The 14,835-nt window shown below is 41.0% G+C and overlaps 1 protein-coding gene across 5 annotated transcripts in view; it reads left to right on the top strand.

Moving 5' to 3' along the window:
* Positions 1 to 14,835, top strand: part of skap1 (src kinase associated phosphoprotein 1) — a 39,264-nt gene that overhangs the window by 17,700 nt on the left and 6,729 nt on the right. For all 5 annotated transcript variants that reach the window (XM_035908816.2, XM_006793180.3, XM_035908817.2 and 2 more), the window contains 7 exons: positions 4,026 to 4,106; positions 4,233 to 4,316; positions 4,411 to 4,535; positions 6,052 to 6,115; positions 7,544 to 7,732; positions 12,582 to 12,635; positions 12,739 to 12,848. In XM_035908816.2, the coding sequence (XP_035764709.2) occupies positions 4,026 to 4,106; positions 4,233 to 4,316; positions 4,411 to 4,535; positions 6,052 to 6,115; positions 7,544 to 7,732; positions 12,582 to 12,635; positions 12,739 to 12,848 (707 nt within the window). The remainder of the gene's footprint in view (positions 1 to 4,025; positions 4,107 to 4,232; positions 4,317 to 4,410; positions 4,536 to 6,051; positions 6,116 to 7,543; positions 7,733 to 12,581; positions 12,636 to 12,738; positions 12,849 to 14,835) is intronic.

Below are 14,835 nucleotides of genomic sequence, written 5' to 3'. Positions count from 1 at the left end.
TAAGGCAGCCATTATTAGACATCACAGGCATGAAGTATTGATGGACAGGGAAAAATATTATCAGTTAATTTTTAATTCCACGTCTTTCCAAACGTTTTTTAGATCCCACTCTCGGTTACAACACACTGCTTCCACGTGGAAGTAAGGCATGTTTTTATGTGCAGAAAAAACAAGACTGAATAGCATTTTGCCTGATTTAAGGCTTTTTCCCCTCATCTCACTGTGTTTCTCTCCATGTAACCGGCCATTTTATAGTAATGGTTAGAGTGGAGCCTCTGAAGTACACGTCTCCGTGCTGGGACCGAGTCCCGCCGCTGCCGTCGCCGCTCCCTGCCACCCAGCACTCTCAGAGAAGAGGCGCTAAGGGGACCTCTGGCTTTGCTTTCCATCTTCTGGAGCACCATCAACATCTTCAGAGCATTTTTGTGTTTTCATAGCATCTTTGGCGCATTATGACCACCGTTAGATCTAATGTAACGTATTAGTCCTCCCACCCGACCATTTCCCTTCATTTTGATTCACTCTCTATCCAGGCTTTGATTGACTTTCAGCCTAACTAAAGTGGATTTTAATGAGAGAATACATTAACTCCCTCTGGTCATGCTAACATAAATCAGCCTTTTCTTGCGGGATCAACTGCTGAGCTCATAACACCATGCTGGGAGAGTGTGAATAACCAAATGAGAGATTGTGGCTTTGGCAAACCGCTGGCAGCTTGGATGCATTGTTATGTATTCATGTATCCCCTCTGAGTTTTAACACGACTTCAGGAAGGCAGCAGAATGGAGCACTTATCGGCACGCAGGTCGGCTAGCTTATGGAAACGTTCCTTTGTCGGAATCAATTAAACACATATCTCTGGTCAATTTTCCATTGATTATCTCCTTACATTTGGATCTTTTCGTACTGATGACCGCTGAGAGCCGTTAGATTCAGTTAGCGTGGCCAGTAGCAACTCCTCACCTTGATTTACGAAACACGGGATGCGACTCTAACGCCACATCTATCTGCTTCTCTTTGTTGGTAATTGCACTCAGCTAAATAGGTTATGCTCAATATCAATAAATTGCCATCAAATTAATGTCAATACCAAAGCTGTGGATGGTGCTAATTAAAACGCAAAAGGGATGAAAATGAAGTCATGGCATTGCCCTGAATAATTGATAAAGCAATTTATGATTTTTATGAAAGAGTGCCGTCTGTCTGCGATTTTTGATGAGGCCTTAATTAGATGCATTAATGTGTCTCTCTGTGCCTGTACTCAAACTCAAACACCATGATGGTTTTGGAGTTTTTTTAACACCCTAAATTACACATTTTTCAAATAACATTACCTCAGAATATCCTCTTAAAAAACAAAACAAAAGAGGTGTTAGTGTGTAATTCTCATTAAAGGAGGCATTGTTAACTCAGGACCAATCAGAGTCTGCTTATGTTTAGGGTGGGATCAAGCGGCATTGGACAGCGAGAGGCTTTTAGGTTGTGCCGCTACCCTGTGGATGAATCTCGAGCTATTGTTTCGCCGCAGTCGATGTTTGCAGCCGTGTTCACGATGCATGCAAGGATAGTCAAGTGGAGGTCAGGTCACCTGGCGTTAAAGTGTTAAGCACGCACGAATGTTTAATGTTTATTGACTCAAGTAGATCAGAGTAATCCTGTGTTGATTTTGCACCTCCTCATCTATTAGCCGGGCCGACTTTGCAGATAAATGAAGAGCGAGGGAAGCAGACGGATGAGGGGATTAGAAGTGGGCCGCATCAGGGAAGCAGGACCAGAAAAAAAAATGGACCGACTGCCGGCGGATAGATGAGGTGGAGGAGCATAATGACCGCTGTTTGTTATGATGTACCGAATCAGGTTCTCTTTGACAAAACAGTCCTTAGCACCTCTGTATTTATAGTGTCACCGGTCAGTCCATCCACAAAGGCAGGCTGATGATATGTGAGCGTGTTAGTGCTGTGAGGTGTCTGGGGCTCAGCTCCGGAATGACCCGCTCATCTGTCAGGACCGCAAGCCGAAGCCACGAGGGGTTATCAGATCACACACAGGTTTGTGGTGAACTTAAATCTCAGAGCAAAATGAATAAATAAATAAATAAATAAAACAGTAATAGCTCTATTTCGCTCTCTGGAGCTGAGTTGTTTAGATGAAACTCGCTGTGAATAGATGGCAAATAACAAGTTCAGGAGTGGCCAGTCAGCTGGGCTAATACCCACTTAGTTTTCTCCTTGTTGGTGATTTTTATGAATGACACAGAGGTTCCTGTTTGTCTAACGTTGGGGGATGCTCTTTGTTTGACCCAGAGGAGGCAGTTGTGGGTTGACATGTTTGGTTTTTCCCAGCAGTTAAACAGGCCCTCTCTGAGGGGGATGGACTCCAGGCATTCCCCCTGTCATCGCTGCTCTGAATGGGGGTGTCACACGGACTCATGTAAATGGTCTTTGAATTGTTCCTGTGTTTCAGACTAAAAAGGGAGCTCCTTCTCTTCCTCTGCTCCTCCAATCCCCGTTGACTAATGAACTCAGAGGAAGCTGAGCTTTGTTTTTGACACATAGAAAAGCCAGGTACTCCCACTGAAACACATGGAGGAGGATGGTCTATGAGGTCGATGTAAGGTCAAGTTCCTCTCTAACAGCTAAAGGCTAGAAAATGGGAAAATACTTTGATTTTCTTCTGACAGGTTCAACAATAACTTCAACATGGAGCAGCTGGTTTAAATTGCATCTCTTCAGGCAACCTACTGTGGAGTGTTTATCTCATATAACTGCAGCATTATAACAAAGAGAAATGTTAAAGCTACTCTCACTGTTCTGAAAAGGTTACTATTCAGTGTTAGTCATGTTTTTACCTGCAACAGAAACATTATTTCAAATACTTCAGTAGTTGTTTGAGTGGTTCTGATCAGGCTTAAATTACCAGATAACATTTTATATATAAAATTTCTCTATACTATTTATATATCTACAGATAAACTGTTTCTAATGGGTATCTCATTGTGTGGTGCATGTCTCAATGGAAACATGTTTCCTACATGCTGACACTTTTTACCCACATTTAGATATAAAGTCTTTTCAACAATCTGAGAAAACAGCCTTTCACTTTTCACTCTCCAGGCAAATCTCAACGTTGTTTAACCCTCCAGAGTGAATGTCCAAATCACATGACTGATTTAAAATGACCCTGAGCAAGACACAGCCGCGCCGAGTCTTCATTTCAGCTTGTGTTGAAAGTGCCGACTTCAAACTACATACCAGTTTTTACTCCTAACGGTGCGGAGATCTGGATTTTATTGACAGACTGATCCTCATAAGTCCTACAACAACAGAAATGGAAGCCAACAAAATAACTACCCTTCAATATCTATGTTTTAAATGTAAATAACTGAAGCTTTCTAGATATTTTATGATGTGATAATGATGCGTTAAACTACGTAAAATAATACATACATAATTAAACGTGTTCTGAAGCACGTGTAGCGTTATATTTCTGATCATCTCAGTAGATATTTGGGGTTCAAGTATTTATTTTAGTTTGATATTGCAAAGGTAATTGATCATAACCTAACTATCATCCTGTGATGTTTAAATTTTGACTCTGCACACTGACGAGAGGTTTTAATCCCCACGGGAAGTTTCCTCTCATTAAAATGCAATGTGAGCAGATGAATGGAGTGCACTGCTCAGCAGCACTGTAGAAGTATTGATCCCAGTTTCCTAAAGACTAGCAGGGATGTATTTGATCCACGGGGTTAGAGACTTTATATTCTGATATGTGTGAAGTGCCTTGAGGGAAAAAGGGAAGTGTATGTGGAGCTTATAAGGAGTTAGTGAGGAAACAATTAGTTGTTTTGTCAATTAGCTGATTCACTGGAAAAAAATGTTAACAAAGCTTGAAGTCATTTTTCAAGAAGGAAATTCTCAGATTTTAGCTTCTCACATGTGAGGAACTGTTTCTTTTTCATTTGTGATTATAAATTGATTTTAGACAGACATAACAAGATGTTTCACGTCTGGTTGCTCTCACAGACGATGAGGATATCCTTCCAGTGGCAGCCTATGAGCTCACCAACATCCTGAAGCAAGGTTACTTGGAAAAGAAACGAAAAGGTACGACAACAGATAGACTATCAACAGTCTCTCTTTCATTTGTCCCGCTTTTTGATCTGTTTACACACAAAGAATTGGTTTCCTGAGAATAATTCCCTTTTTTTTTTTGCTTTGTTTTTTCATTAGACCACAGCTTCTTTGGACCAGAGTGGCAGAAGAGATGGTGCATCCTGAACAATTCGATATTCTACTACTTTGGGAGTGAAAAAGGTTTGTTCTCAAATGCCACCATGTGGAAACATCGCAGCTGCATAATTTTAAATTGGATTTCATCCCACTGCGTGTTCTCCTCTCCCCCCTACAGATAAACAGCAGAAGGGTTCATTTTATATCAATGACTACACTGTACAGATGGTGACCAACCTGAGAAAAGACTCCAAAAGAAAAGCCTGTTTTGAGCTCAGTGCTCCCGGAAAACGGCCCTTCCAGGTCTGTATTATCTCTGTATTATTATTATTAAAGAAATAAACTCCAGTAAAATCATGTCTTATTAAGAGCTGACATGATTTCTTCTGGCAAAGAATATATAATTATATGTACTATAGTTTGATGGAGTCCTGCAAAGATTTTGCAAAGGTTTTTGTAGACCAATCCAAAAATTAGCATTGCCCTGGTTCCTTAGACAATAGGCTGGTTGGATTTTAACATTAGTTTTTTGGATTATTTCAGAATTTCAGTGAGAAAGAAAAGCTTATATAACTAAGCTTAAATAAAGCTTTATGTCACCACCATCCTTTGTCCAGGATATCCACTCCTCCTCTGCACATGGCCAAACCAGCTGGTTTTAACCATCTAACCATCAACCATCATGTAACCTGTTTAAAAGACCCTATTGACTTTTGAGTTCAGGAAACCTGAAGAGCAAAATGTTAATGTAATTTCTGGGTCTTAGGATTCATTCTTTTGGCACTTTATCAAGACTTTTGGTGATTGTAAAAGGGTGCTTAAATATATTTGGTCTCTGAATTAAAACTAAACTGCAGTAAATATACATTTCACTGAAATGATGTCGTCAGAGCATACTTAGTCCCCCACAAACTTCTGAAAAGTTTATTTTTCTCCTGTAAAATGTCACTGTGCGTCACATTGTCTGTGCCTATAAAAGGTTGACATTCATCCTCTCACGCACACTAAGACCACTAAAACAATCGGTGAGACGTATCGAGCTGCTGACCCTGTAATTATTGGGCATCCCACTCCACCATCAAAGTCACAGCTGCCTCAAACATTATCAGATTATCTAGACTAATACAATTTTGCTTTTTTTGCTTTTTTATTGTTGTATCCCTGGTTCTGTTTATTAGGTTTTTATTGTAATCCTCAGGTTTGATTTTCCTTCTTCTGCCTCCTATATTCCCATCTCTTTCAGTTTATTTCCTGTTTTATTTTGAAGGTTAGATATTCAGGTGATTTTCTGTAGTTTTACTTCCTTCCTTTGTTCTTTTTCCTGCTCTCGTTAGTGTCTGATTACCTGTTTCTTATTACCCTTCTCTCCTTGTGTCTAGTCTGTCTTTAAAGTCTTACGTTTTCTTATTTGGAGATTTAAACTATTTAGGTTTTTTTTAACCTCTTATTATCGTACAGACCTCTAAGTTTCTAAGTTTGAATTGAAGAATGTCGCCCCAGCTTCAGCCTGGTTTTCAGTCTGTGTTTGGGTTGAATCTGTTTTTTGTGACATTTATAAACTAAAGATGTAGTTTGATAAATGTACACGTGGAATGCGTTTTTGTTTTCCCAGTCATTTAATTTTTTAATAAATAAGTTAGATTCAGATTTTTTTTTAACATTTCACAGCTATTTTAAAAAGAGCAATATCTGTTCTTTCTTTTTCTCTCCTCTTATATGGATAGAAATAAAAATGAATAAAAATGAATAAAAATCCAGGCACATAAATGCACGTTTAAATTATAATCACAGTATTATTATTGCTGCTCTTTCCTTCCAGTTCACTGCCAGCAGCCCTCAAGAGGCCAGAGAATGGGTGGACCAAATCAATTTTGTACTTAGAGGTAAGCCAGCTTCTCTCTCTTTTTCTTTTTTCTTTATTTTGCTTTTTCCGACTTATTGCATATGACTCATTATGGAAAACCACTCCCTGCCTTGTTTTCCTCCTTTCTCTCTGCACTGTTCAATGATAGCCCATTCTTAAGACAAATATATATTGTTATATATAAATAAAATTGACTTGGCTTTTTAAAAGTCACATAGGTTAAGTGGAAAATACAGTTAAAGCAGTATAAATGTTCTAAAAAATGTTCTTTTGTACGAAAGTTTTCTTGTGTTTTCGAGGGGCAGAAAGGTCAGAAGTGCAAGGGAGTTCTTTGTCATCTCTGACTCATACGAAAACCACCCCATCCATCACTAACTACACGGCTGAACACAAGAGTCCTGAATCACCTCATTCGACATGTCACCCACCATGTCATGTGCACCATCGTGTAGCTCTGGTTCTCCTCCACTCCTCCCCTAACCCTCCTACCGAATTCCAACTTACAGGAAATTGATTGGTAGATGTTCTGGTTATCCTCCAGTGACATTGATTTCTGCTTGGCTGCTGGTGTACGGCAGAGGACCTGATACCCTGTGTTGCAATGGCCAGTCGCCTGCAATGAGACAGCTCCTCCATCTGAGCGAGCAGTCGTGCCTCGTCTACGCTAAAATGGGCTCGGGCCGGGCCACTGATTTGCGGGAAGTAACGGACACTCGGCAGTTTGTCTTACTTCCTCCCACCCCCCACCTCTTTTTTTTTTTTTACTACAAAAAAACAGAGCATGCAAATGATTATTTATCCTCTTCACCTTCAAATTCATCTGAGTGCATCGGCACGCTTTCCAGAACGTTTTGCCTTAAATGCAAGGACAGAGAAAGAGAGCGAGAGGGGGCGTATGAGATGCAACAAAAGATGCAGTTAGATGGGATGCGTCTTCATCTGTAGGACGACCCAGAATGAATATGATAAACAGATGGTAAGCAGGAACCACAGGGATGATGTGAGAGGGAGAGGCTTCTTATTGGATTGTGGAAAATTATAAAGTGAAAATCAACAACAACCGATAACTTATTAACATCTGCTAGATCTGACCTTTCAAATGTGCTTTCCCCTTTGTGTTTGATCCTTTTCCTCTAGGTCTGAGCTGTCTCACAAAATGGAAATTATAACCGTTTTTTTTCTCTGGTGTTTTAACAATAATTTATTGCTTAGTTGAAAACAATATAAAGGCAATATAAACAGCTAATGAGCATGATAACTGTTTGCAGCATGTTTCGGGGGCACCAGTGTTTGTCACCGCTGCTGTTTGGCACGTGTCTCGGCCCCGTTGTGCAGCGAGAACGTGGCGGACATTTCTCTTACTTTAGCCCTTAATGCATGTCTCTGTCTTTTGTGCCACGCTGTGACGCTAACACTTTCTATCACATTGTTTCCCCTTCCCTCGTAGATCTCAGCTCCAACTTCATCCCCGTCGATGACGAGGAGGAGGACGAGGATACCTACGATGACATCGAGGGGGTGGCCAACGAAACCCCGACTCGGCCGACCCTGGCCTCCCGGGGAGGAGGAGTAGGCAGAGGACAGGAGATAGAGGAGGAGGATGACGAGGAAGAAGATATCTACGAGGAGCTGCCAGGTATGAGGATGTGGTTGGACACACACTTGCGCAGATAAATAAACAGAGAAGTGACGCACACACACACAACCCCTCATGATACTCAGTCAGACAGACGCTCAAACCCTGGGGGATTTTTGCAACATGAAATATCTGCCATCTTTCCCTGCTGCGAAATTTGTGTTGCCAGGTTCCTCCAGACTGATCGCTCATTTTAAATCAAGCAACACTAATAAGCTTGTCAGCACCGGGGTGGCTGCTGCAGGACAGGAAGAGGAAGATTCACTTACACCTACTCCAAATCTGCTCCCTCCTTATCTCTCTGAACAAGTTATGTTGTTGAAATCAGTGAGAGCTGGCTAGTTTCGCTCCGTCATAGACCGTCCAATTAGCTAATGTTGCCAGGCAACAAATGGCCCATGGTTCAATCCACTAAGCAAGAGTTTTGGCTAAAATTGCCTGGCAACAGCAATTTAGATGAAAGGAAGTAAAAACTGCATCTCGCAGAGCTTAAAATAGATCTGAAGCTCTTAATGTCACATCTTTAATAGAAATTAGAGTTTGACCGACGAGACCCCATGACTGTGTGTGTGTGAGTGTGTGTGTGAGAGAGAGACAGTCCCATGGCTACAAGATCCCAAGAAGGACAAAAGGGGGTGATCCGATCTTCTCAGGGCCGTCGTCCATCACTCGTTCTATTAGATAAGATACATCAAGATTCAGTTTCACTCAGTGAGTACATTACCTTTGCCAAAATCACTGGTGAGAGGGGAATCAGTCTTCAAACTGTCACGCCGGCGTTCAGAGCCATCTGGGAAGAGGTACCGACCCTGACCACAGATGGCATATCGAATGACGGGCTCTTTCGTTCACTTTCTCACCCCTTTGCTTATCAGTCATGCTGCACCTCCCTCGGCTTTTACACAGTGATTACAGACTGTTCAATAATTCAATTTGGGAGTAATTTTCACTGATCAGCTGCCATGTTTGCATTTAGGAACCTTTCTATCTCTGCAAATAGAAGCATTTATTCCTTACATTGCTAATTAGTAAAAAATGTCTTCATATAGCACACGTTTACTTTTAGGTTTTTTCCCCCCTGACCTTAAAATAAACAAATGATTGTGAAAGCTGTGTATGATTTAAAAATAGTGCTGTTTAATAGTAAATTAAAGCAACTATCTAAAACAGAACAACAAAACATTACAGCTTAGAAATAACATGATAGAGGGTTAAGAGTGATAAAAATTATGGTAAAACCACAGTAATAACCTAGCTTGGTATCATCAACAGATAATATGAAACTGAAATCTATATTTCGGGATAAAAGCAGGCAAAAACAAAAGGAGGGTGAAAACTGCCTCTGCACAATGGCATGAATTAAGTCCCTGCATCCAGAAAGATCTGTATCTGGATTAGTTTCTGACGTTGGATGCATTTGTGAGGGCATGGCCCCAAATTTCCATTTTCTTTACAACCACATCCAAATCTGGATTCCCACTGACTCTAGAAGTTAATCATTAACTTCATAATTTCTCAGTTGAGCAAAGACCCACCTCAAATCCTCTCCAAGCAGTCCTACTAAAAAAAACAAAAACAGAACAAACAGAAACAATCTCACAACCTCCTTCCTGAATGTAATAATGAGGAAACACATTTAAGGATGGCTTAATAATAATTTAATGATCCAGTTTTGTTACCAGTCTTGTATATTTAATGTAATATTTGATTAAACCGAGCTTCAAAGCATGATGATTACCCTTTGTTACATACAGACTAATACAGCTAGATGTAGCTTTTGTTAATATGATGCTATCACCTGATTATTACTGATATTACTATGATATGGAAACACTTGTGGGTTGTATTGATTATTCATGGGTCACTTGCTTTGGTGTTATTGAAGGCTCTTTACCTTACAATATAAAGCACCTTGAGGCAGCTACATAAATAAAACTGAATCCAACTGAATTAAACTTGGTGGCATGCATTCCTCGTGCGCCATACTCATCAGTGCGCTCGGGTTTGATACTGTCTGCCCACCTTCCTGTCATCTCTTACTGCCTAATAAAAGCAAAAAAGCCAGAGATGATTAAAAAAATTACTATTTTATTCATTTCTAGTCACATTATTTGTTCTAATATGGCTGGGGCTGCAGCTCCAGCAGATGGAGGCATGGTTCTCTTTTTGTGTGATGAAAGTTATTAAACGACATAAAACCAGCGCTGTTCTGCTGCACTTTGGTTAAGAAAATGCCGTCTGCGACCGAATGAACTGATGTATAACCACTCAACCTGAGCAACGTGTAACCACCAGCCGGTTTTCGTGGTGCTAATGTTAGCAGCAGGAAAGAAAGGAAAGAGGTCTGAACACGTTTCAGCTACGGTTTTGTAATCTAATTCTTAAAATGTTTATTCAGAGGCAGCTTTTGGATCCGTAGGCTCTTCAGACTTGTCTGTGCAGACCTGACAAGAGACTTGACAAGTTTGCCTAGATACTCACATGCTTGCTGTTGTAGTAACCTCAGTTTTTTTAATGTTTTATGATTGCTATGCTAGCTGATTATTTTAATTCTATTCTATTCTATTTATATAGCGTCAAATCACCACAACAGTTGGTTCACATTGCAAGGTAAAGACCCTAAAATAGTTACAATAGATTAGTAACCTTTTAGTGACTTTAACCAGGAAGAGAGAGGAAGAATGTCCTGTGAGAGTGTCCTGGGTGGAGAGGATAAACTGTCTCCTGTAGGGCAGGAGAGAAAAGGTGCTCCTGGAGAAAGCCCTGTTAGTGCTAACCGCTGTCACCGGTGTCGTAACATGGTACTACCGATGAAGTTTTAAAAGGGACCTCCACTCGTGTTCTTATATTGGAATGCAAAGGAAGTCTCACAATGTCTTATTTGATAGTTTCCTTCTGATGTGTTTCGAGTGCTGACGGCAGTGAAGTTTGCAAACTTGCAAAATGACATCCTTGACTGCAGCATCCATTTTTAGGCGATGTCAGTTTTGTCGCAGCAAAACTCAGTTGCAGGCAGAATGCAGAGCAGCGGCTGGTATTGGCTCTGATGCTGATGACTGATTTTATTGACTGGAAAATTAAATCACTTTGATATAGAAACCGTTGGCCCATAGCGGTGGCCTCTCGATGGAACGATGCTCGCAGTCGAAGAGCACCAAACAAATGTTTGGACCCGCTGCGAGCACATTTAAAATCTCATTTTTTTATCTTTTGGATCATTTGGTGTAGGAACAAAGTGCCGCAGTTTGTACTTTTTTAAATTTATTTAATTTTTTTTTAAAGAAAGTCGTGATTATCTGTTTGAAGAAAGAAAGCATCGGGGAAAGACAAAGGCATCCCTCATGTATACATAAACTAAACTTTTTACATTCAAGCTGGACACATGGTGTGTGTGTGCGTGTGTGTGTGGTTCGTGTTTCCTGCTCTTCCTGGAAGCAGAGGTGCAGCCTGTGCTGGAAGGTGGATAGTGTTGCTGGGTTGTGGCGTTGCTGTCAGCCGGTTTGTGTGGAGGATGGATGTGGGAGACAGAGGGCAGGCATATCACCGTGTCACCTCTCAGACCACCGGGTGCCACGCCCCGCAGTCAATGACATGTCCGCCTCCGCGTGGCTTAAAAAAAATCTCTTCTTTTTTAACGTTTCCCGCCTGCGGTTTAATAGGCTGATCCTCACGCCAGAGTTCATCCTAGTTAAAGAAGAATTAACAGCTTGTGTCATGCTGAGATTCATCAGGGATTTGCAAATGATCCAGTTTATTCTGTTTGTCTGGCTCTATCATAATTTCTCTGCTGTTCATTTCTCGTTAACACGTGGGACAAATATAAATTATTTATAAACTATAGTTGTTAAAGTCAGGCCACCAGCAGGTAATGCCTTTTATTATTATTAAAAATTAAATGTATTTCTTTTAGACACTGATATTAAAATATTTAGGTTCTGGATAGGGCTGCACACTTTGTCGAATTTTTAATTTAAATATCAATTTTGGCTTCAAGCAATTAATAAAACAAGCTGAGCAATATAAAATGTTTAACACGGATTCTTTGGTTTGCCTTTCAGCACATCTGCCTCTGCAAAGACTTGGTTCAGTTTTGCATTAATTTATTTAGTTTTTGGTTGAAGTTAAAATTCAAGTGGCTGAGTGGGGTCAGTCATGTATTTTAATGCACTGTTGTGATGTTTTATTCATTTAAAATGTTTGCTACTGTAATTCTGTTAATCTACCTCTCCTGCTATTTTCCATTTTACAGTAATTGTTAATGGAAGTTTCTGTTCTGGTGATTTTTAATATTATAAGCTTTGATTTTAGTGTAACTTTCCCCTGCACTGTCATGTTTTCCACGGCTAATGGCCTCGAACAAGATTCAGAGATAACCTGGAGTACTTGGGGTTGGACCAGCCAGTGCAGACATGCATGTGGACAGCCTTTCAGGGATATTAGGACAGTGTGTGTTTCAGCTAATAGATCCCATCCAAACCAGACAAATGTCACATACATACTTTGTTACATACAGACCTGATTATTACTGATAATTAGATCCCATCTAAACCAGACAAGCGTGACATGAAGAGTAGGTGCAATCTCTGAACTTCTTTCAGCAAAAAAAATCTTATAAAACACAATTAATTACATTAAATTTGTAAAATGTCTTCCATAGATAAAGGAAGCCATACAGGTATAATATACACTTATAAATAATGTCATATTTTTGTTACGTAAGGGTTAAAAAGACAAGTTTCTTCTTTGATGATTAAATCACGATTTGAGCATTGACCAAAGTAATTGTGATTATGAGTAATCCTACTTCTGCACCTGTGATAAACCTTTGTTTCCTTTTTTGTTTGTTTAGATGAAGAACTTGGAAATCCAGGTGATGAGAGCGACGAGAGGAGCAGCAAACAAGGTTTCCACCTCCGTCTAGTAACTTATTTATTCCAGCCTAAAGTTTCCCTGCATCTACGTCCTGCTTTCTTCTATTTAAATGTGTTCCCTGTGCTTCCTTTCAGTTTGGTCCTCAGATTATTCCAACTACTACCAGGGTTTGTGGGATTGCCAGGGCGACGAGTCAGACGAACTGACCTTCGAGAGAGGAGATCTCATCTACATCATCAGCAAGGTCAGCATCGCCATCAGCACAAAATAATCCGAGGGCTTATTTAGGCTTTTTTCACAACTCTTTGTTTTTCCCCTCGATCGTCCCCAATGGAAATCCGTCCCTGATGGAAATCCGTCCCCGATTGCACGCTTGACTCGTAGATATAATTACAGGAGCAATTACAGTAGTTTAGGATAGGATGCAGTTGTGTAAAACGTGCAATTATTTAAGGGTTAAACAACATCAACTCCAGTAATCACCTCGTCCTCATTTACTTTCTGAACATGCTGATATCTCCAGCATCTAGATTTGTCCGTTAGCATCTTGGTGCAGCACCAACAGCGGTGCTGTCTGTTCGCGGGCCACTAGGGTGAAGTGCCATTCGGGCGCTGCGTAATGGTGCTGTTGTTCATTACGGCGCCTCTATCACAGGGGTTAATTGAGTAGGCAGCCATGCGAGGCTCTTCCTTTTCTGTCTGACGTGAAACTGCAGGTGAAGCCATCCTGCATCTCAGCTCTTTTCCTTCAATCTATTTCCTTGTGTTTTATGGCCATCGTGTAGTTACATGCGGAGTATCTACCAGGAAAAAGACATCCTACTGGAAATCGATGGCTTGTAATTTGGGTACTTTTACTCTGCTGCGTGCAGGGACTTGTCTCCACACTGTTGCTATTGGTTGGTTTCAAATTGAATCATCATGTTCTGTGTTTAGACTAAATTATCTGAAGAGGAGAGGCAGGAAGAAGGAACTCTTTTTTTTCTTTTGTAAGTAATTCTGAGATAAAGATGAGGAAATTATGTATTTAGTGTCATGATTTCTTGCATCTTTAATCACCAGTAGATGGTGGTGAATTTTGAGTATTTGTCCTTTTTTGGTTAACAACAGCTTCAGTGTAACAATCCTTTCAAAGAGGTCAGCGTTTTGGATTTTGATGTATGAATTGTGTCAGCTTGTGTTGAAGGAATGTGAGCCTCGTCTTTATAACAACAGATAAAGCACAGGTGAAAAATGCCCCTCGCAGAAGATGGACTTATAATTGCAGTTCTGTTGGCAGTGGCAGATTAATGAGATGCCAGGCTCGTCTGTCTGCGTGTGCTGCTTGATAGGGGGAAATGTCAAAACAGCCACATCAATTTTTCACAGCGATGACAAAAGCACTGTACTCGGGGAGACAAAGGGGTCCTGGCTCTGGGCTTCAGATCCGCCTCAGATGGCCTCGGCCCCACTCGCCGTTATTACTTTTCACTGTATGCATCAGATTACTGCCTCGCCAAAGACCTTAAAGGCAAACTAAGTCCAGGTTGGAGGCAGGAGTTTGCTGTTGTATCTCACAATCTTAATGACAGAGATTACTCTTGTTTTGTCAAACTGGACGCTGGAGTCATAACAAGGTGACAGACCACGAGAGAGCGCCCTAACTGCCTCCTAATGGACTTCAAGCGAGCATTGTAAATTATTTAAAGGTGATGCCCGCACGACTTCCGAATGTTTGGTTTACTGTGACGACACGGCTCCACCCGTGTCCCATTCTGCGTCCTAATAGCATCACATTCACCTCATGAATAGCATTATTTGGATTATAGCCTGTAATCGCCTATTCATTTTAATGAGCCCTCGGGGAGGGCTTCCCTGTGCCTTCTGTATGTACACGCAGACCCCCAGCGGCATTCAGTTTTACGGGGGGAATTCCTAAGGACCCTGACCTCGATGAGTGAAATACGGGCCCTTGGCTAGAACTCAAGCCCGTCGCTTAACGGGGGACCCAGGCACACGAAATGGCCGTAATAAAACCAGGGCCCATAAATTCTCTCAGAGGGTGGGAGGCCTGGTTGTCTGTGCTGTTATGTCAACACTGACCATAATTACAAGGTAATAAGGACACGCTCTAAGTGCTAAATCAATGGTGCTAACAAACTGTTATTTTTAAAGCTGCGATGTGATTGACTGCTGAAGTGCAGAATGGGATAGCCACAGGCGTGGTGTCATATGGCTGTGAACTGAGGAGA

The sequence above is a fragment of the Neolamprologus brichardi genome, chromosome 8 (genome assembly GCF_056152115.1).
Source record: "Neolamprologus brichardi isolate AB-2024 chromosome 8, ASM5615211v1, whole genome shotgun sequence".
NCBI lineage: Eukaryota > Metazoa > Chordata > Actinopteri > Cichliformes > Cichlidae > Neolamprologus > Neolamprologus brichardi.
This window is presented reverse-complemented; position numbering and strand designations above follow the sequence as displayed.